Source organism: Microplitis demolitor, chromosome 3 (genome assembly GCF_026212275.2).
Source record: "Microplitis demolitor isolate Queensland-Clemson2020A chromosome 3, iyMicDemo2.1a, whole genome shotgun sequence".
Classification (NCBI taxonomy): Eukaryota; Metazoa; Arthropoda; class Insecta; order Hymenoptera; family Braconidae; genus Microplitis; species Microplitis demolitor.
Window position 1 is genome coordinate 10,677,703 of NC_068547.1, and position 23,298 is coordinate 10,701,000.

Below are 23,298 nucleotides of genomic sequence, written 5' to 3' on the forward strand. Positions count from 1 at the left end.
AGTGGTTAACTTTTTTCGTAGAAAAAAATTGTAATTTTTTTTTTTAATTTTTTGGAAATTTTTTTCTTCCTTTACTTTACATTTACTAAGTAACTAACATAAAAATGAATGAAATTGTTACCTGCATTTTCGTATGGGAATCCATGTAGGAAGCTATTATGTATCTGCACACTGATAAAAAGAAACCTTTCAGTCAACTTGGTTTGAGTTGAGCCAAATACGCCACGACTTTAAATACGGCGAAACACGCTATGACTTTGGCTGAAAAGCCACACGTATTTGGAGGGAATTATCTACTCAAAAACATGTACTTGTGAACATATCATTCGCATTTGCGACGACTTTTACGCAACAACTTTTATGCATACAACTAAATATATCAACATTTGTGTACTTATGCAATTACACGCGTGATTTCGGTTATATTATATATGCTTCCTTCGGCCATAATTTCATAAAAAAATGTACTAAAATCTTGGTTAAAACAGCAATTTTTCAAATTTTGAGATGTTTAATTAGATTTATCTCGAAAAATACACGGAGAAAAAAATATAGTAAATTTTACTAAAAAATATGAGAATAATTAATAAATTTAAATAGTAATCTTGAAACGCTTACGATTTATATGAAAAATTAATAAACAGATAAGCATATTTTACAAGTCGTTTAGTAATTTCGCATATACTGGCTATGGAAAATCTCGTATATTGCATATTCATTTTTAGATATATTTAGTAAATTTTAGTATCCCGTTTCGTAAATTTTATTATATTGGAATGGACAAAAATAAAATTAAATTTTTATTAGCTTTTAACTTTTTATTATTATTTTGTTATCATTTTGATTATTATTGTTATTTGTGTCATCTGCATTGGTGTTGGTGTCGATTTTTGTTTTTTAAAAAATCACTTGTCCCAATCGAGATTCGAACCCTGATCTCCCGTGCGTGAGTCCTTTACTATGTCTGATGGTTTTTTTTTTATACATAAAGTTTATTTGCATTATTATAAAAACAATTACATCTTCATACATTGTTAGGCTGCAAACAAAACTTTAACATTATGCCTTTTACATATCAGTATTATATATACATGTGTTTTAATGTTGGACTCCTGGTTTGGAGCTACTTACATTTATGGAATCTTTGATAAAGAGAGATTCTGATTATTAGTTTCTTATTGAATATGTGGTAAAAGCTTCTGCATCTGTTAAGAATGACATCTATTGTTTGTGTATTAGCGGTGAAAAATAATGAAAAAACACCGTTATTAATTCTCGTAATATAATAGTTTAAAAGGAAAAGGAAAAAAAAAAAAAAAAAAAAAAAAACAGAAGGAAGAAAAAAGTTAATAGAAAAAGATTTTGGAGAAATAAATAAATTACTATAATAACTTTGAGTTTTGACATATACATATATACATTTTGGGGTCCACCATATCGCTGTCCAGTTCCTCTCTCTTCTTTTGGCTAGTACTTTGCGATGTTCCGACTCCTCGGTCAGCCACCAGTACTTTTCATGAAGTCTATGGAAATCCAGCATGTCTCTTTCTGGCATAGTTGTTGAGTAGGTAAACTGTACTCGTTTTTTTGTAACTTCCTCTGGTTTTAAGTTGATTCTTTTTTGGGCCGAGTGTCTACTTCAATGGTAGATCACTGAGACGTTACTACCGTCTTGGAGTACGCCAATTTTATCAAAGTAGCTAAAGGCCTGAGGTGGTAGGCAGGCTGTATTATGGTTTCGTACCAACACGTCGTCGTCTGCAGTCTCTCGTATTTTGTTTATTTCTAAATTTTTAATAGCTGGGAGCTTGGCAAAGTAGTCTCTGCACAATTTTAATACAAAGTTGTCAACCGGTGGGATATTAGCAATGTTGTAGATTATTTCGTTACTAATATGCTTTTTAAAATTGGAGTCACTGGATCTATATAATCGCAGGCATGCTCTTAGGCAGTTGCGCTCAAACACTCTCATTTTTTCAATGGTAGCCGCACTAGTGTTCCACCAGATTGGCGCAGCGTAAGTGAATATTGGCCTAACAAGCAGCTGGTAGCAAATTACTTTTGCTTGTCTGCTTAAGTATTTGCAGTAAAACAGTCTTCTGTTGGCATTAAATGCTGCCTTGGCTTTATTCAATTGCAAGTCAATGTGTTTATTTAGTTTTAGAAGCTGGTCCAGGTGCACCTCTAGATATTTCACCACGGACTTGTGTGGGATGTTGATGCTTTGGTCCGTTCCGGGTAGCTTTACTGTGAGCGAAAACTTATTTAATCCTGGCCTACTATTTTGTGAGAGGAAGTGTGTGGACTTACGGAATAATATTGTCTCACATTTAGCTGGATTTATTCTCAGGTTCCAGACCTGGTAATATTTGTCTATGTGATCAAGCATATCCTGTAATATTTTTCTTATCGTTTCCGGTGCTTTACTTGCTACGTAGACTATTAAATCATCTGCAAATGCAATTGCGTGTGTCTTTCCAGCGTTCAGCTTAAACAGTTTGAGCAGAGTCGCAGTGTGAATGTTGAAAAGAATTGGCGAATTTACAGTGCCCTGTTGGAGGTCCTCAGATATCTTGAAGATTATGTTTGAGGTATTGGTTCCATCCCAAACTACAAAAGTTTTATCATGTATCATATCCCATATTATAAGTATCAACCATTCTGGGAAGCCAAGTCTAATTAACTTGGAGATCAGTCCGTTTAACCAGACTGAATCAAAAGCTTTTTCAGGATCGATCAGCAACGCTCCTACTAGTTGGTTATAATGTAATTGCTGCTGGATGTCTGATAATAACTTATTGATAGCATGGACAGTCGAGTGGTTATGTTTAAAGCCAAATTGCTGGTCGGGTATGATTTTATGTTCTGTACAAAAGTTGCTGATGTGTGTGTTTATAACTGATTCGAATACTTTACTAATGGTAGGAGTGAGGCTGATCGGTCGGTAGCTTGTTGCCGTTGCTGGGTCTTGGCCTTTCTTGATAATGGGTAAAATTTTTACTCTCTTCCAGTTCTTGGAGAAATAATAACGATTCAGCGAGTTGTTGAAGATGATTGTTAGGACATGGATGACATTGCCGGGTAGATGTTTGAGCACAATTGTCGGGATACCATCTATTCCACTTGAGGTTTTGTTTGGCAGTCTGGCTAGGATTTTACTCAGTAAGTAGCTATTGATAAAGAATTATTTCCTGTCTTCTTTTCGCTTGGGACATGATGCTGGGTTGGAATCAATAAAGTTCGTATATGTTACATTATTTTTGTGGTAATCTTCCAGTGTTGTTTCTATGTTCCCTGCTTCTTGATCCACAATTTCTTTGAGTCTCGTGCCAATATTTAAATATCTTGCGGAGTTGATGGATTGCAAGAACTCCCCAATTAGGTCTACTTTACTGGTAGGTTCTGTGATGATTACTTTGTTGTTCTTATCAACATTTGATAGACTCCATCGGATCTTGTCAAGTAGGGGGTCATTTTTCTCCAGAACTTGGTCCCCAATTTTAATAACATTTCTGTTTCTGAGGTATTTGTTGATTCTCGGGAAGAAAGTGGTTGGGTCTTTGTGATTAATTTCTTTTAGTTGATTAGCATAGTAGCTAGTTGTCGCTTTGGCAAATTCAGCTCTCAGCTCTGCTTTGAGTAGCTTGATAGTCTCCTTAACTTTAGTTATTTCCCAATGATATGCCATAGGAATTTTTTTTTTGTAGTTTGTGCATTTTGTTTATTAGTTCAGTTTTATTTTTGTGAAGTTTTTTGATCCTTGTGTTGATGAATTTATGAATGTTGTTGTGGGGTTTGAATTTAGGTGTGATTTTATCAATTGTGTTTAGTATTACTTGCCCGAGGTCCTCGATGTGAGTGTCTAGTTCATCTAAAGTTAGGTTACAATTCTCTGGGATGGTTGTAGCATATTTAGAATGAAGTTGACTAGTAAACTTACCCCATTTGGTAGCTGTATAGTTATAGCGGTGCTGTTCATGATAGTCATTAACATACTCCAATTTGTTAGGCAGCTTCATTGTAAATTCCAGCGCTTGATGGTCACTGTCATAAGAGCACGTGTTAATTTTGTTATCGATTAGATCAGTGATTTGTAGATTTGTGATGCGAATATCGAGGTATGTTTGACTATCTAGACGTGAGGGTGTTAAGGTTGTATGGATTTTGGCGTTGAATTTGAGTGCTTCAATATCTTCCCACTTCCTCAAATATCGTCCCCGGTCGTTATTTGCATGGTCACCCCATTCCATCCGTCTGGCGTTAAAGTCACACCAGCTATCATGTACGCATTTTTATCCTACTCTAGTTTTAGTTTATTAAAGAGATTATTTAATTCATCTATAAATATTTTTCTGTTGGAATTGGTGGCGTATAGGCTTACAATATAAATATTATTAGCATAGTTGTTGTTTACCTTAAGTTTGATAGCTGTAAATTCAATTACCTCGTTCTCAGTTGAAGAAGGGGAGTTGATAACTTCATATTCAATTCCTTTTCTTACGATGATAGCTGTGCCTCCCCCTTGTTTTGAATTTGGCCTATCGGTACGTATTAGGTTGTAATGTTTGTATGTAATTACATGTTTTGGATTCAGTTTTGTTTCAGAGATTAGTGCTATATCTGGGTCTTTTGATTCTAGTAGTTTAAGTAGCTCCAATCGCCTATAATTATGCTGGATGGAATTTACATTTATGGCAATTATTTTTAGTGTGTTGAGGTTATCATTGCTTGGACTTATCTTTATTTTTTGCGGGTTTTTTGTGTTATACTCCAGAATCAAGTCCTAAAGTGTTATAAAGAAAATTGACTCTGTTGCTAATGGCGTAAATTTTTGTCTCTTGACTTTGTAGTTGTCGCGATATAGCTTGGATTCCCATTAGTATATTTTGAGCCCATTGTGAAGCATCACTTGATTGAGTTGAGTGTGATTTTGCTTGTGGTTGTGTGCTCACGTGTGTGGATGGCCATCCCTGGACATTATTGTTGGCAGCCGTACCCTGCTGCTGCGTTGGGAGTCTTGACCATGTTCTTTGGTTCGACAGATCTACGGGATTGTGTGTTTGTCTTTCGTACCTTGATTCTTTAGATGTGTTTGCAGCCCCTTTGCTGTTAGGAATCGTGCTACTCCTGTTTAGCTGCATTGCTTGTTGCGCTATTCTGTCTTTTCTCTGCTGGTCCGCATATTTTAAGAATGGGCATCCTCTGTATGATGCCGGATGGCCTTTTTGTCCGCAATTTACGCATACTAGAATACTTTTGTCCTGATCTGTATTAATTGGACATGCTCCCCTTTCGTGCGACTTACCACACTTGACACACCGATAGTTCATCTCACAGCTAGAGCTGGTGAGCCCAACTCTCTGGCAGTTGATGCACTGAGTAATTTTTTTTTTTTATTAGATGTTCCCAGTGGGCATCTTGGCTAGCAATATGCCTTATGCTTGTCAGTTTTCTTTTTTTGCTCTCTGGCGTCAGTTGTATTATAAAGTGATGCTTTTTATATTTACTTTTTTTGCATTCAATTGGGATTACTTTGGTGATCACAACATTGAGTTGGAGTTCCGTTAATTCTGCCTGGATGTCGGCTGCTGTGTAGTTTCCATAGATATTTTTTAATACTACAGTTTGTGGCTTGACTTCTCTCGGGGTATATGAGTAGAATTGGACTCCGAGTAATGAGAAAATTTTTTTAATTGCTTCGTACGTTTTTTGGTTTGCTGCCTGTATGGTGTGGCTACCATTGTTTTGTTTAATTGTGAACTCTTTTTTGTCAATCTCCGGACATGTTAGCTTGACACAAGTGTCTTTTACGTCATCTCCCATAATAAAAATGGGTTGTTGCCTTAATTGTTTTTGTGATGCCTGTCGCCCTCTGTCGGCGGGACACGTGTTTTGTTGATGCTAGTCTGTTGGTTGGGTAGGTTGTTATTTTACTGACATTTCGTCATTTGCCTCGGGTGTTTCTTTCTCAGAATCGGAATTGATTACCTCGAATGTATTATCGCAGTCCATAAAGTTAGTCGTATCCTGGCTATTTCGTTGTATTTTAGCCATTTTTCTTGGTAAGATCCATTCACTTCCATGCTGACTCGTTGTTGCTGGCGTTACTATTGCTGATGTTTCAGAGTTTTCTCTATGCCTATTGGCTGTTAATAAGTTCGGCTTCGGTGCATTTGGATTTGGGGAAGTCACACTGCATTCTTTTAAAATGTCTTTAAATTGTTTTTCGATGATTAGAGAATTGGTAAATACTCTCGAGGAGTTTCTTTTTAGTGTTTTAGGAGGGAGTTTTAAGTCACTGACCACGCTGAGGCCTTTCCGCTTGGTGCCGCCCGACGCCACCTTGAGCGCCAGCTCTGCAATCCCCTTATTTGTTTTCGTTAATATTCTGTTGAATGTTGTTGTTACTGTTACTGTTGATATTAAAGATTTAAATAAGAGTACTAATAATCGCACAATGACGAGTATATAATTTTTTACTTATTCACAATTGTTTTTGGGTAATAACTGATTATGGGTGTCACATCGAGATGTTAACAGCGCCGCGTTACCGCTCTGGCTCCCTATGTCTGATGGTCTGATGTCTCCTTTGGACAAAAGTTTCAGAACTTGTAATATTGTAATATGTATATTTGTGTATGCTATCGCCACCAACTTTTAATTTTATCTATACATAGTAGAATTTACGATACAGATAGTAAAAATATATAATCGCGTTAGCAAAAAATACATTGCGTATAGTAATTTTTAATATTTTGTATAGTAACAAATCCTATATTGTATTAGAAAATTTACTTTCTTAAATTTGTATTTATTAATAGTACTTTTAGTAAAATTTACTATACAAATAGTAAAAATTATAATAGTCTTAGCAAAAAATACATTACGCAAAGTAATTTTGAATATCTTATTATGTAATTATTACTATTTAGTAAATTTTACTATCGTATTGTAATTTTTACTATACTTTTTTCTCCGTGTACTAGCTCTACGGTAATGGCTTACATAACTTCTTCTGTACCCGGGTAAAAAAGTTCTTATATGATCATATATAAATCATACAAAAGTGACTCATATAAAATCATATAAAGTTTTATAATGAAATTGGTCCTATAAAAACTTGTATGACTTTATAAAATCATATAAAATCCTATAATATCATATAAAGTCTTATATAATCATATAAAGATATGTATACCCGGAAAAAATGGATTTGTCTAATAACCTATATATGATTAGATCTTAAAATTGGCAGAATCTGATGACGTGTAATTATATATAATCATGCATGAATGAATTTAAATAAAAAAAAAATATAGTCTCGGTTAACTGCTATTTTGCTCAGGGGTCACCCATCCAACTAATATACTACCTCAATGCTGTTCAACTTTGGATATCGCGCGTCCGTCGTTTGCTTCTCTGGTCTGCTTTACACTTATAAGTATTACAATCCATGACATATTACTTGAATCAAATAATCAAATTTATACATCCTACAAAAATAATGCACTAAATATGATCAAATTTCAACACATATGTATTTTATATAAAATTATACGTTGTTTTAAGATAACCTGCTTCTAAGACCATAGAAATTTATATATAAAAATTATGAAACTATATAAACTTTTATATAATCAGATATGATTTTATATAACCTTATTAAACTCTTTTGTAATTATACGAATTTATTTATAACTTTATATAAAATCACATTAATTTTTATGAATTATCTGAATTCTTATAAAAATTTTATAAAGTCATATAAGATTTCATATGATCATATATGATCTTACATGGTTTTTTATCACCATCTAAAACGTGCTCTTGTAATTACATAATGTTATATATAACTTAATATAAAGTAACATGGAATTTTATAAAAATTCTATAAGATTATACGAATTACTATAAGATTTTTATAAAAATTGATGTGATTTCATATAAAATTATATATTACTTTATAACATTACCAGAAAAAGTTTCATATGCTTTTATATAATCATATATGATCATATGAGCTTTTAGATGATCGTATATGATTATATAAAAGCATATAAAACTTTTTCTGGTAATGTTATAAAGTAATATATAATTTTATATGGAATCACATCAATTCTTATAAAATCCTCATAAAACTATATAAATTGTTATAAGATTTTTATAAGATCATATGAAGTGTTATATGATCATATATGATTTTATATCAGCATATAAAATTTTATCTAGTAATTTAATAAAGTTATATATATACCTTTATATAAAATCATATCAATTTTCATTAAGTCCTTATAAGAGTATATGAATTCTTATAAAAATTTTATAAGATCATATATAAATTGTATATGAATATATATGTTTATATATGATCATATAAAAACTTTTTTTCCCGGGTTACGATAATATTTTGAGATGAGAGTTGGAAAACAAAAATAGTTATATCAAACGAAGTACCCTAATATATATATATATATATATATATATATATATATATATATATATATATATTTATTTATTTATTTTATATCACGTGCATTTGCCTATCGACAAAGTTGCATTGTATGAAAACAAATGCTATAATTTATGAAAGCTCACATAATGTATCATATATATATATATATATATATATATATATATATATATATATATATATATATATATATATATATATAGATATATATATATACTGTATCTATATGTTAAAAAAAGAAACATAAGTGTAAAACGAGACGTGTGGATGTTATGATTTCTATACTCTCTCTTGTACAGTGTAGATACGCGCAAGTTGATCAGTTGACCTCAACGCATTCCGTCTGTACTCTGTATTTACACCGAATTCGATATAAAACAAGTTATGAAAAATTAAGTTAAATAATAGCATTTGTTTATAAAATATAGTAACAATACAAAGTAAAAAAAAATATTAAAAAATGTCGTTACAAACGTTTGAAATAAAATTAGATAATCCAACTGCAACGTATGGATCAGGAGCAATGATAACTGGTCAAGTGATAATTGACCTCACCAAAGCAAAAAAAATGCGAGGTATTCTATCAATATTGTATTTCTTATGTGAAATCTTTTCGAAATTTATAAATTACTCTCATTTTTTATAAATAATATTACGAATAATTCGAGGTTATAAATTTTTTATCTAATGATGATAAAGTACTGCGCAATTGAAATCTATTTATTAAGTTATTATTTTACTTAATTTTTTTTTTTTAACAGACAGAAAAATTATCAAATAAGGTAAATGTCCAGTACCGTAACAAGACCCAATATCGGAACGATTTGATAATCATTACATTATATTTAAACTCATAGGCGATGAAATTGAATAAAACATTCTTTATTTCCAACCTTCATCTTTTATTTACAAAATAGAATACAAAATAGATTTTTGAATATATCCGAAGTATGAAATAAAATGTAAAGTACAGCAATAGTTTTGGATCTATGACTTTTCCATGTCTTAATGGTTTTGCTGAGGAATCAGTCAATGGTCTTAAGCTTATAGAAAATGTACAAAAGTATACTTTTTCTTTTGTTATACGAATCCTAGAATTACATAGTATACAAGAAAATTTATTAACAATATGAACAAAATTGTATTATATTAATTCTACTGTTCCACTATTGGTGCACCAAAATGAACCGGTGCCCAGTATCGGAGCAGTCAGTCATGTCAATCAATGTGATTATTGCCAGTAGATATTGGCGGAGTATTTTATTGACTGACTACAATAAAGTGCGTTATTAATTATCATTGGAGACATAATATTTAATGCAGTAATATCATTGTTATAAAAAATGCATTTAATGTAGATAAACTCTCATGTAAATAATAAAAATGAACTTTGGTGTTCAATATATATATATATATATATATATATATATATATATATATATATATATATATATAAATTATTTTATCAAGTATAACCTCAAATCATTTGCTTTGTTTCTATCCTTCAATTCAAAATATTAATTTTTTATTAAATATTAAATCATTTCAAAATATTACATGCATTTTAAATTAATAGAAGATAAAAATGAAAAACGAAAAAGGAAAAAATGGAAATGAAGAGAAAAAAAACATGTTTTTGAAAATATTGTATTTGTTTATTAATTAATAAAAGAAATTTATCGTTTTAAAACTTTTTAAACCCATTTATTTAAAATTAACTAATTTAATTTACCGTTCCGGTATTAAGATAACTGAATTCCGGTATTGGGACAAAGCTTTTTCAGCTCTCCGGTGTTGGGTCTTTCGGGTGTCGTAGAAAAAAATTTTTATATAAACTAAATTTAAGCAATATTAATTAATTTGATTATTCTTGAATAGGTAAATGTCAATTTTATATGATGTAATAATTTTTTTTTCTTATCTACTTAATATTTTTAAAACGATAATCAGTCGTATACTTCTCGTCATTCTGGTAGTCGGTCATTTACCTTAGTATTAGTTTTTTTTCTATGATTAACAAGTTTCCAGAAAATAATCAACTGTTTATATTTTGTTTAAGGACTCATACTAATTTTTTATCAAATAAGGTCAGTTGAGTCGTAGTTAAAATAATAAATCCCACACTAAGCACGGCATGTACATCGACAACACATAGTATTTTTATTATGTACTTTTCTAATATTTTTTAGCTTGATTCCTAAATATCAACAAAATTCGTATATAAATACCTACAACATAATTGAAACGCCTGATTTTAAGTTTATGTAAATTTTAATTTCAATGTAATTGCAATGTATTGTTAACTATTAAATTAATTTTATAAAAAATAATTTGTTACAAACTGTTAAATGTGATGAACTTTCGAATTTGGGACAACTTGGAACTTGAATTTTAAAACTCGAAACCAGCAAATGTTAAATTTAGTGTAAAAGATAAAAAAATTTTTTTTTTTCAATTTTTAAGTACATCCCTAATTGAAAGGAACGATTCGAAACGATTTGCAATGTTAAATGTCCATAAGAAAGGCGATTTGAAAGTATTCAAAAGCATTAAAAAGTAGTGAAAATTTTTTGTTTGTAATCGTTTTAAATCGTTTCTTTTAATAAGGGATTATTAACGAAAAATTATACATCAAATAACTCAAAAGGTGGTAAAATATATTTCAAATTCAATCGTTATTTTACTTACGATTTTTATAAAATTCCAAATTGTCTCGAATGCAGACGCTCCTTATATTCGGAGAAAAATGAGCCTTTAAAAAATATACAAATTTTTATTATGCTGTCGACCCAACTTGAAGCAGGAAGTTGAATTGCCAAAAAATAAATACGCTATACTACAAAAAATATAATATACTTAAAACTTATTGATAAATTGTAATGAATATTATTCGTCTAAATTAGGAATTACAGTAGAAAATAAACAATTTTTAGAGGCTCACATGACAATTATAATGCAGCATAATAATTTTTAAACGACTCAACTTCCTGTTTTAAGTTTGGTTGACAGCATAATAAAAATTCGTACAATTTTTGGCTCCATTGTTTTCCGTGTAATGAATAGTTTTGAGATTTTTTTTTTTACATAGAAAATGTTTTCATATCCTTTGTAGTGAGTAATTGAAAATCACTTAAATAAGCGTAAAATTATTAACGCTTGAATTTTAGTTATTTGTGAAAGGAAATAAAATTTACAGTAATTAAAACTAAACAAATTTCTAGCGCTAAAATTAAGGTTTAAAGGAAAATGTGAAGTACATTGGGAAAAAAGAACTGGTAGTGGTAAAAATTCACGAACTACATATTTTACTGGAGAAGAAGAATATTTTCGTACTGATCTATGTCTTTTTGGAAGCACAGGTACTTTTAGTCTATTTAAACTATTAAATAGTTTTTTTATTGTTATATATCGACGTTCTAATTAGCAAATTGTCTAACTTAATATTTTTCATTAGGTGATTCTGTGCAATGTTCAGATAGTCATTGTCAGAAAAAATATTATTTTAGTAACCTAGACAAAAATATTATGCATATACTAGATATGGAATTGATTTTTAGATGAAAAAAAAATTTTTTAATTACTTTTTTTTCGCATAAATCTAGGATTTTCTGAAATGGAGTTAGACCATTTGTTAATTAGAACGTCGATATTATACAGCTAAAAAACTGCAAATTTCTCATTTTTTAATGTTTTCAATTATCTATGTTTCATTAATTCAATAAGGTGGTGATACGATCGAAATGTTAGCTGGTCATCACGTTTTTCCTTTTAATTATGCACTCCCACGAAATATTCCAAGCAGTTACGAGCATAGTATTGGTTCTGTCGAATATTCTATCAAAGCAATAGTAGACAGACCATGGAAATTTGATCATGAAACTGCAATAGTTTTTACTATCGAAACACCATTTGAATTAAATCCAGAAACACATTCGTTGGTAATTTAATTAATTATTACTTACATTGAAATTTAAAGCTAATTGTCTTACGACACTTCTTATATTTAATTACCGCCCAATATTGTTAATAAAAATTTAAGATAGGGATTGATGATGAGAAGGAAGAGGATTATTGTTGCATTTTACCATGTATCAGTAAAGGAAGCATGATCTATAATTTTCGATTGCCAACAACTGGCTACGCTTGTGGTGAAGCCATTCAAACGACAGTTAATATAAACAGCCGATCCGATTCTGTCGAAGTTGATGAGATTGACGTAAAACTTGAACAAGTAAATATTATTGTTATCTATAGATTTTATTTCTAACCCTTCGCTAAGAAAATTATTAACCTTTGTGAAATCGTAATTTTTTTATACTAAAAAATTTCCGCAAGAAAGTAGATTTCCATGCACGATCGCCTTATGGGAAAACAAAATCTGAAACACATGTGATACAACAAAGTAAACAATCAGGTCCGTTTGGTAAAAAATGTGATGTAGTAATTGGATTGCAAGTGCCGTCCGTTCCTCCATCAAAACTTCAGCATTGTAATCTTATAGACATTAGTTATCGAATTCATATTGAATTAAATGTTTCTGGGCTGTAAGTAATTTCCTGGTAATTTTACATGTTCATTAATTATTGAACCGAATAATGACAAATGTTTAATCTATACAGTCATTGTAATACTGAAAGATACTATGATATTTTAATTGGAACAAGACCTGCAACAATCATGTCAACGCAACAAGTTGTTTTTCCAGTTTCTCATTTTGGACAACCACCAATTACTGCACCAACTGCACCATTTGATTATTCTTCATCGACCAATCCTACATCAGCATTTCCAAATCCGAATGTTCCATACCCAATGCCTACTCCAACTACATCACAAAGTGAAAAAGTTTCTGCACCGTATTCTCAATTTCCTATGCCAGGTCCAACACCTTATCCAATTCAATCTGGTCCAAATCAATATCCACCACCAGCTGCCCCTTATCCAACTCAATCTGGTTCAAACCAATATCCACCACCAGGTGCTCCTTATCCAACTCAGCCTGGTCCAGGTCAATATCCACCACCAAGTACTACTCCTTATCCTAATCAACCAGGCACAGGATTTACATATCCATCTGCTCCTGGTTTTCAACCTCCTCAAAATATTGAATTTGTACCATCAAATCCTATGTCGCCATTTAATTATCCACCAGAGCAACGTAAGTTCGAAAATTAATTTTTCGTTATTTTTTAAAGTATAATAACTAATTTTTATTTACAGTTCCTCCTTCTTATGATTCTGTAATTGCTAGGGATTACACGAAATAAAAATAATTCGAATTATTTTTTATAAAATAGTTTACGCAATATTTGCTGAATTATATAAACTAAATATTATTAAAACTAAAACTTTGTTAAAAGAAATTTTTTTTTTATATATATTTGACGTTATACCTAATGTTATGTAAATTGTTGGAAATTTTGACAGTATAATTTTTCAATATCAATATGTATTATTTTAAGTGATAAAATAAAAAATTATTATCAAATTAATATTATATAGTTACATCTTAAGTAATACGTACTTAAGCAAATGCTCTTGTATAAGAGCCTTGTGCAAGGCCCATAGATACTAGTATCTCCTTCTACATATGTGTCTTGCACAAGAAGATTGTGTAGCAAGGAAATGACTTAAAAATTGTGTATAATTTACTCATGGTACTGTAGGCAAGAATATTGAAGATATTTCTAGCATGGTGCCCAAGCCCAAGAAACTCGCAGCAGATACCTGTGCATGGCTTGCTCAAGATCTGCTCAAGACTCGCAATACTCTCGATACTATTCCTTCCCCCACCAGTTTCAACTTGAACAAATCTTGAGCAAGCCATGCGCAAGGTAGATTCAACATGCTTCTGGTGCCGATTTTCCAAAAGTTGGCAATCATAAGTTAACGGAAAGTTGCCTTCAATTTTCTCAGAAACCTGCATTCCAGTTGCGGCTCCATACTGGCGCTAACTTTCTTAGAAAGTTGGCGGTAGCCTGTAGCCAAAAGTTACAAAACCTAGAGTTGTCGACAACTTGTCGGCAAGTTGGTTTCCAACTAATGAATACCAACTTATTCACGAGTAACTCGTGCTATCAGGGTAGCTTTTTCCTTTTCAGCGCTCCCGTGTTTTTTAGATTCTCGCTTGCACTTCAGTGACATCCTGTAAGTTGAATAGTGTCCTGTGAGCAAAATGCTCATAACGGGAGTGCTAACGGGTTAAATGAATCTCCCACTCTATTTTGTTTTCTGGAAGCAATTAAGGGAATTTGTTGATAGGTAAATGTATGTGAGTCGGTAAGCTGGAAATCTAACATGATTAGTAAATGAAAACACACATACCTAACCTTTATCAAAGGTAAAATGTGATATAGCTGTAGCACGTAGTTAATACCTATTTTTTTCTAATTATTGGTAATAATTAGTCATATCATATGATTGTTGTGATACCAAGGGATATATAATACAGTGATAACTTAGTATTGTGATGAGTATCGTTCCATGTGTGGCAGTATTTTTTTAAGCTTATTGGAAAATATGACTAGTGAATTTTCATTACTCTCACGAAAAAATTGTTTTTTAATAATGGCTTTGATTGTTTGTTAATAAATTACATGACAAGTATTGAATAAAAATATGCTATAATTCATTATTTCCTTCTTTGTAGTTTTTCACAAATTTTTAAATTTTGCGGGAGTAAGCACACATACAAGTTTTATTCAGGTGATTAGTAAATGTCGATTATCGTTGACTATTGGCTATACAAAATCGTTTGCCACGCCTCTCAAGTTTTGAAAAGTTACGCAACCCTCAAAAGCATAACTTTATTGAGCGTCTGTGTGAAAAACAAATCAAAAAGATTTACGCATACGCCATACTTCCAATAAACGGAGGCGAATATTCAAATTTTCCCAATCTGCGTGTTTGCCACACGTATTACTCGGAGATTAGAACGCCCTACTTTTTTCCCTGGATGTATAATATACTATTAAATCACTACTGCCCATATCAAGGCACAGTATTGGAGTGAAATTGGTAGAGTATATCCCTATTCAATAATTTAAGATACTGAGGATTTGAAAACGCTTTCTTATGTGACGTCAGCTTGAACTTAACCTTTCTTATTATCGAGACCAAAATTTCTATGCTGTACATGCGCATTTAATTAATCAGCACACGCATGTGTAAATCAATTCAACATTTTTCTCGATTTTTTATTTTAGAATCATATATATATATATATATAATTTTTATGGTACGCGCATTTGCTTACTGACAACGTTGCATTGTATGAAAACGAGTGCTATTATTTATGAAAATTCGCATAATCGATCTTATTTGTATTGTAACTATAAGTTAAAAAATAAAAAACAGAAAAGAATGTACTCTGAATACATACCTCAGTTAACATAAAAAAAGTTATGAATAATCAGTTTAAATAATCACGTTTATCAACAAAATACAGTCATAATACCAATTGCAACAAAAATATATAAAAATGTCGTCAACATTAAAAACGTTTGAAATAAAATTAGGTAATCCAACTGCAGCGTATGGATCAGGAGCGATAATTACTGGTCAAGTGATAATTGATCTCATTACAGCAAAAAGTATGCGAGGTATTGTATAAATATTTAATTTTTTATATATAATTAATTTCCGTTGATACAAATGTACGATTATAAAAACAACTTTTAATGTTATGGCCGGAAATTCAAAAACAATATAATTTATTGAATAGTACAATTTTTTTTTTTTTCGGTGAATAATAAGTTTTCAGAAAATAATCAATTATTTATATTTTGTTCAAGGACTAATACTAATTTTTTATTACCACGCTTTTAACTCGCTTTCATGTAAGTTTGCTGTTCGGGTGGAATTTTCTAATTGATTTTAAACTATTTTCCCGATGAGCTAGAAACTTTAAATTTAGAACAGCTCAGTATTAGACGACAATGCAAGAAAATGTTAAAAGACATAAGAAAGAAAAGAAGTTGAAGTGAAAGAAAAAAAAAGGGAATAAAAATGAAATTCATATTCGTTTGTATGTCTGTTTAGTATAAATTTTTATAATCAATTTGAAACCAACATCTGGATGAGTTATATTCTTGAATATAGCTCACAACTGAATGACAGATGAAAAAACACCGTGTAATGAAAATGCAATGTAGAAGGAAAGAATGCAACAACTAGGACCTCCAGCACCATGAATAGAAACATGTATTCAAATTTTTAACTAAAGGAGATCTGGCTTTAATTTATTTTAATGTTTTTAAGTGTAAATTTTATAAAAAATGTTTTTGATTGCTTTTTAATTTTATTTTTCAGAACAACAGAAAAACAATTGAATAGTTTGATGTATTATAAGTAGATAGATGTAACGATTTTCTATTTCAGGCATGATCAGGTAAAAAGAAACTGAAATAAACCTGAAATTTCTTGCATGTCTCTGACGTTATCTTATTAAGGTGTTTAAAATCGATTTCAAAATTTTACACAGACAATACTAAAAAACGGAATATAATTATCGAAATAAAAAAAAATTTTTAATATACTACGTTTTAAAAATGGACTAAAAGTATAAAATAATTTCTAACAGATAATCCTGAAAGATTATGATTGTAAATTTTCAATAGATATGAAAATACTTGTAAGAATTCTAAATGAAAAACGGGGAACGCATGCAATAAATAACTTTAAGAAGTGTAGAGAGGAACTATCAGTGAGAAAACTTACTCCTCGGTTCATATCATTTGCAGTGCAATAAAATTGTTAGTTGAACTATTAATGCTTTAATTATCTGTTGCATGCACCGCACATTTTCCGTTTTAAAGCTTATAAGTTTATTCTATTAGTAAGAAGTTCGTAATCTGTATGAAGTTTTAAATCTTCATGTAATTCAAAGAAATTATTTTATACTTGTTAGTCTGTTTTTAAAACGTGGTATATTAAAAATTTTTTGTTATTTTGATAATTATTATCGAACAAGGTCAGTTGAGTTGTAGTTATAATAATAAATCCTACACTAAACACAGCATGTACATCGATAACACATAGTAGTTTTATTATGTACATTTTTAATATTTTTCAGCTTGATTCCTAAATATCAATAAAATTCGTATTTAAATAACTACGACACAATTGAAACGCCTAATTTTAAATTAATGTGAATTTTAATTTGAATGACATATTGTAATGTCTTGTCAACTAATAAATTAACTGTAAAGAAAATATTTTGTTATATTATAGATGATGAACTTTCGAATTTGGGACAGCTTAGAATTTGAATTTTAGAACTCGAAATTAGGAATTGTTAAATTTTATGAAAAAGATTAAAAAAAAACTCAGAACAAACTTTTAAGAACATAATAAACGAAAAATTATACATGAAATAACTCAAAACACGGTAAAATACGTTTCAAATTCGATCGTCATTTTACTTATGATTTTTATAAAATTTCGAATCATTTTAAATTTAGATGTTTTTTTGTATTTAATAATTGTAATTACTCAAAAATATTTTAAAAGCATTTAAAAATTATTTACGCTTGAATTTTGGGTATTTTTAATACCCAAAAAAAAATTTCAATAATTTGAACTAAAAAAATTTCTAGCGCTTAAATTAAGATTCAAAGGAAGATGTAAAATATATTGGGAAGTTAGATCTGGGAATGGCAAAACTGTACAAACTACTCGTTTTCGAGGAGAAGAAGAATATTTTCATAGTGATCTTTGTCTTTTTGGAAGTACAGGTAATTTATTCTATTTATACCAATGAAGTTTTTATATTGTTGAATAGTACACAACGGAAAAATCGTCAGGTTTTTCATTTTTGAATGTTTCCAACCATCTACCTTGGTGGATTCGAATTAGGTTAATTGCCGTAATTTACGGCAAATATGCGGTCTTTTACGGTAAACTTACGGTATTTAACAGCAAGAATATGGTATTTTTATCGCAAATTTGCACTAAGAGTGCATTAATTACTATAAATTGCGGCAAGACTGCAGTATTTTACTGTAAAGTGAAGTATTACACATTAAAAATTTTAAAAACTATACGATGCTTACAGTAAAATGCCGTAAATCACAGTAAATTGCCGTATTTTACCGTAATACACTATAAAAATGCTGTAAATTGCCTATATTACTAAAAATTATCGTAAAATATAGTAAGTTAACGCGAATTGCGTGGACGGGCAAATGCGGTAAACTACCGTAATTCGGATCCGCCAAGGTAAGTTTTATTAATACATTTATTAATTTAATAAGGCGGTGATACGATCGAAATGTTAGCTGGCCATCACGTTTTTCCTTTTAACTATGCACTCCCACGAAATATTCCAAACAGTTACAAGCATAGTATTGGTTCTGTCGAATATTCTATCAAAGCAATAATAGACAGACCATGGAAATTTGATCATGAAACCACAAAAGCTTTTACTGTAGAAACACCATTTGAATTGAATCCAGAATCTCGCTCGTTGGTAATTTAATTAATTATTACTTGCATAGAAATTTAAAGCTAATTAACTTACGACACTTCTTAAATTTAATTACCATCCAATATTGTTAATAAATATTTAAGATTGGGATTAATGATGAAGTGAAAGAGGATTATTGTTGTATTATACCATGTATTAGTCGAGGAAGCTTGCTTTATAATTTTCGATTGCCAACAATTGGCTACACTCGTGGTGACGTCATTCAATTGACAGTTAATATTACCAGTCAGTCAGATTCTGTTGGAGTTAATAAGGTCATAGCAAAACTATTACAAGTAAATATCATTGTTATCTATGAACTTAACTTTTAACTTTCTACTTAGAAAATTGTTGATTTTTGTACAATGATGGTAATTTATGCTGTTGCTATTATTAAAAATTTTTTTAAGAGATTAGATTTCCATGCATCATCAAAAACGAATTCAGAAACAAATGTGATAGAACAAAATAGTTACTCTGGTCCGTTTGCTAAACAATGTAGTGTGAAAATTGGTCTGCGAGTACCGTCCATTCCTTCATCAAAACTTCAATATTGTAATCTTATAGACATTAGTTATGCAATTCATATTGAAATACAGGTTTCTAGATTGTAAGTAACTAAAAAAAATATATAATATATGTATAATTGTTTCATGTTAAGTGATCAGGAAATAGAGATCATACATAAATATTAGGGCGCTTTATTACAGAGCAACATTTTTTTCTTTTTAAGAGCTTGTAGAAAAAATCATAATTCACCACAAAAGAAAAGTTTTTGTGCAAGAAAAAATTTTTTATCTCGATTACAGATCTAGCTCACTGAAAGATTCGACTTCCCCATGTTAATAACAGAAAAATTTGTTTTTCAAGCTTTGAGTTTTTTTAACTCGTTAACATATTAATTGATCGAATAGACTATAATACACAAATAGGGGAGACCGGGGTCGCTACGGTTGCCTTGAGCACAGCGGCTCCCCTCGAATTTTGGTGACAAATTTTTTTTTTTCATTTTCGGTCAAATCATGATACCTCTTATATTTTAAAGATATTTTAGGCTGATTTGCGATATCTAGGCAAAACTTTTTTTTTTTTAACTAAAATGAATTTGAAAAATTTACTGATTTAAACTCTTTCAGGTCAATAGATTATATTGTGGTTAAAATCAAAAAATAAACATTTTAATAAAACTGATTATATCTGCTAAATAAACATTTTTTTTAAATAAATTAGAAGTCTATGGGATTATAAAGAAATAGTATATTTGTGCTTAAAATCTTTTTTTTTTGAGAGGGGCCGTCGCGCTCCAGAAAAAAAATATTTTTAACTTCCCGCTAAGAAAATCGTCGATTTTCGAAAAATTCGGGAAGTTATTGTTCTCACTCCGATTGCTGAAAATCGAAATTTCATCAGATGTCGACTTTTTGAGGTCCTATTTGGATGGTTAAGGCAGAAATCGAAAGAATTTCTTGGCCATCAACTTTTCTGAAAATTTCATATCATTTGATCCAGTAGACTTGAAAATATTGGCGAATTACGAAAAAAAAAATTTTTTTTTTTTAGTTTTTTATTGATTTCTTGGAAAGGACTACTACGATCGACTTCAAAATCTAATCAGCTCTAGAACTCAGTAAAACGCATCGATTGCTGCCTTAGTCATCTTAATCAGATAATTCGTTCGAGAATTATCGTGGGACAAAGAAATGGCAAAAAACGGTTTTTTGCGAATATCTTTGAAACAACTGAACTTAACAATTCCAAAATCTGATCAGCTTTAGAATTTATTAAAACGCGTCGATTGCCATATCAACCATCAAAATTAGGTCATTTTTCTAAGAGATATCGCGGGAGAAAGAAATGGTAAAAAACAGTTATTTGCAAATATCTTTGAAACAACTCAAGGAGCTTGAAAACAGCGGAAAGTTTTGGGGCTTGCCCGCAGGGTCAACCGGTAGACAGATTTTTTTTTTTTTTTTACAATCGGTAAAACCTTAATGAATTTGTTTAAGAAAGGACCAAATTAGGTTGACCTGTAGATTAAAAGCCATAAAAAATAATTACGGGCTTAAGGGGGCCGTCGTGCCCAGATCTCCCCTAAATCTGTAATCAAGATTTTTGTTTTTTGTAGTGAACATGATTTTTTCCACAAATCCTTAAAAAAAATGTTGCTCTGAAATGAAGTATCCTAATAATTATATATAAGTTTATTTATATATATATATATATATATATATATATATATATATATATATATATATATGATTACCTTAATCTTAATTTAAGAAAACCTCCATTATTGATCTACTGGTTGTTAACAAAAACTACACGGAGAGAAAATTATAGTAACAGTTACAATATATTATGGGAATGGTTCCCATACTGCATGGTAACCGGTTTTTTTGAAATGTTGATTATAGGAACGGCACCCATATATATTATGATAACCGTTCCTATAATTATGGGTATAATTTCCATATGGTATCGGAATAGTTCCTATGGAATTATGGTAATCGTTACTATGTACCTATGGTAATATGGTTACTATAATATTATGGTAATCGTTACCATAATATTATGGGAATAGTTACCATAATATTATGGGAATGGTTACCATAATATTATGGGAATGGTTACCATAATGATAGGAATTGTTACCATATTTATAGAAACCTTCCCAGAAAGTTTGGGTCTATATCCCATAATTCCAAGTAATCATTACCATAACGGTATGGGATGCTATTTCACAAACGTACTAGGAACAGTTACTATAATTTTTTCTCCGTGTATTGTTATTCTTTTTATTTATTGTGACGATCAATTCCCTGACGGCTTTATAAATGTTTATCACTTTTTGAACCGAATAATCACAAATTTGTAATTTATACAGTCACTGCAATACTCAAAAATACTATGATATTTTAATTGGAACAAAACCTGCAGTAATGATGACGACACAACAAGTTGATAATCCCGTTTCTCATTTCGAAACATCACCAACTGTACCAATTGAGTATTCTCCATTGGCCGATCCTACATCGGCATTTCTAAATCCAGATATTTCATACCCAATGCCTTCTCCTATTGGACTGCAAAATGAAGAAACTTCTGCACTGTATCCTCAGTTTTCTACGCCTTATTCAATTGAATCTGGTCCAAGTCAATATTCACGAGCAGCTGCTCCATATCTTCATCAATTAGGTAGAGGATTTACACATCAATCCACGCCCATTTTTCAGCCTCCCCAAAATATGGAATTTACACCATCAAATCATATGTCGCCATTTAATTATCCGCCAGAGCAACGTAAGTTCGAAAATTAATTTTTCATTGTTTTTTAAACTATAATAGATCATTTTTATTTTCAGTTCCTCCTTCTTATGATTCTGTAATTGCTAGTGATCATAAACAATAAAAATAATTATAACTTTTTTTTTTTAAATATTCTACGCAATCTTGGCTAAAATATATTTACTTTGTTATTGCTGTTGAAGAAAATTATAAAAATATTTCTTGTAAAACTTTTATTGAAATATGACTCTGATATTATTATTGTTGTATGGATATGTGATGAGACACCACTTTCTTGAAGTACTAAATATAATTGTGATATGAATTGTGATGAGTTTCTATGTAATTAACATGTATTTAAAATTAATTGATGAAATCAAACTCAAATGTAAAATGAAATAGAAAATATGGCAATCAAAACTGTTGATAATTATAAATTAAATTTTCAGAATATTTTTTGTCATTTACATAAAAATTAGTGAAAAATTATTGTCTGCATTTTTTATTAACTAACTCTCTAATTTTTTAAAAAATTCCTTCAAAAATCATGTTCATCATCTTTTCATATTTAATTCCCTCGTAATATCATCCAATATGAAATATCTGATTTAGAGCGAGATTCGGATATATTTTCATATAAAAATAATCGGTGATCTCAACTTTTATTAAATATCCGACGATAATATCAGCTTCTAGTCTTCTTGTCAAGAATGCTTAAGATTAACGAGCTCGAAAACAGTAGTGCAGTCATTACCCAACAAAAAAAAAAAAAATTGGAACATGAATTCGAACTATTTCGATTCCTGAATTTTTTTCCGGATTGAAAAGAATTCAAAACATTCACTGAACGGATTCAATCAGATTAACGCGGATTCAAAATTGTATTACGCTTTTTTTAATTTTAACAATTTTATTATTCAAAAATCTTTTTTATTTTTAAGCAGTGAATTCTTATATTTTACACTAATTTACAAAATTTTTCTTTTTCATTATGCGATATTGTGAATTAATATAATCTTATGATAGTAAGTTAAAAGAAATTTGAAATTTGCATGTAAAAAATAGTTTTTATTAATAA

General features: G+C 30.2%; 2 protein-coding genes across 2 annotated transcripts; both read left to right on the top strand.

Annotated features, from left to right (window-relative positions):
* The first annotated feature begins 8,745 nt into the window (after positions 1–8,745).
* On the top strand, positions 8,746–13,915 carry LOC103575306 (arrestin domain-containing protein 2). Its single transcript, XM_008555035.2, has 7 exons — positions 8,746–9,045; positions 11,692–11,829; positions 12,194–12,408; positions 12,510–12,701; positions 12,806–13,014; positions 13,090–13,628; positions 13,691–13,915. The coding sequence occupies exons 1-7, from the start codon at positions 8,931–8,933 to the stop codon at positions 13,735–13,737; spliced, it is 1,455 nt and encodes a 484-aa protein (XP_008553257.1). The 5' UTR covers positions 8,746–8,930; the 3' UTR covers positions 13,738–13,915.
* A 1,837-nt stretch (positions 13,916–15,752) lies between these two features.
* On the top strand, positions 15,753–22,578 carry LOC103575307 (arrestin domain-containing protein 17). The gene is made up of 7 exons (XM_053737335.1): positions 15,753–16,071; positions 18,067–18,204; positions 18,724–18,938; positions 19,040–19,231; positions 19,346–19,545; positions 21,820–22,235; positions 22,298–22,578. Exons 1-7 carry the CDS (start codon positions 15,951–15,953, stop codon positions 22,342–22,344), a joined length of 1,329 nt encoding a protein of 442 aa, XP_053593310.1. The 5' UTR covers positions 15,753–15,950; the 3' UTR covers positions 22,345–22,578.
* The last annotated feature ends 720 nt before the right edge of the window (positions 22,579–23,298 follow it).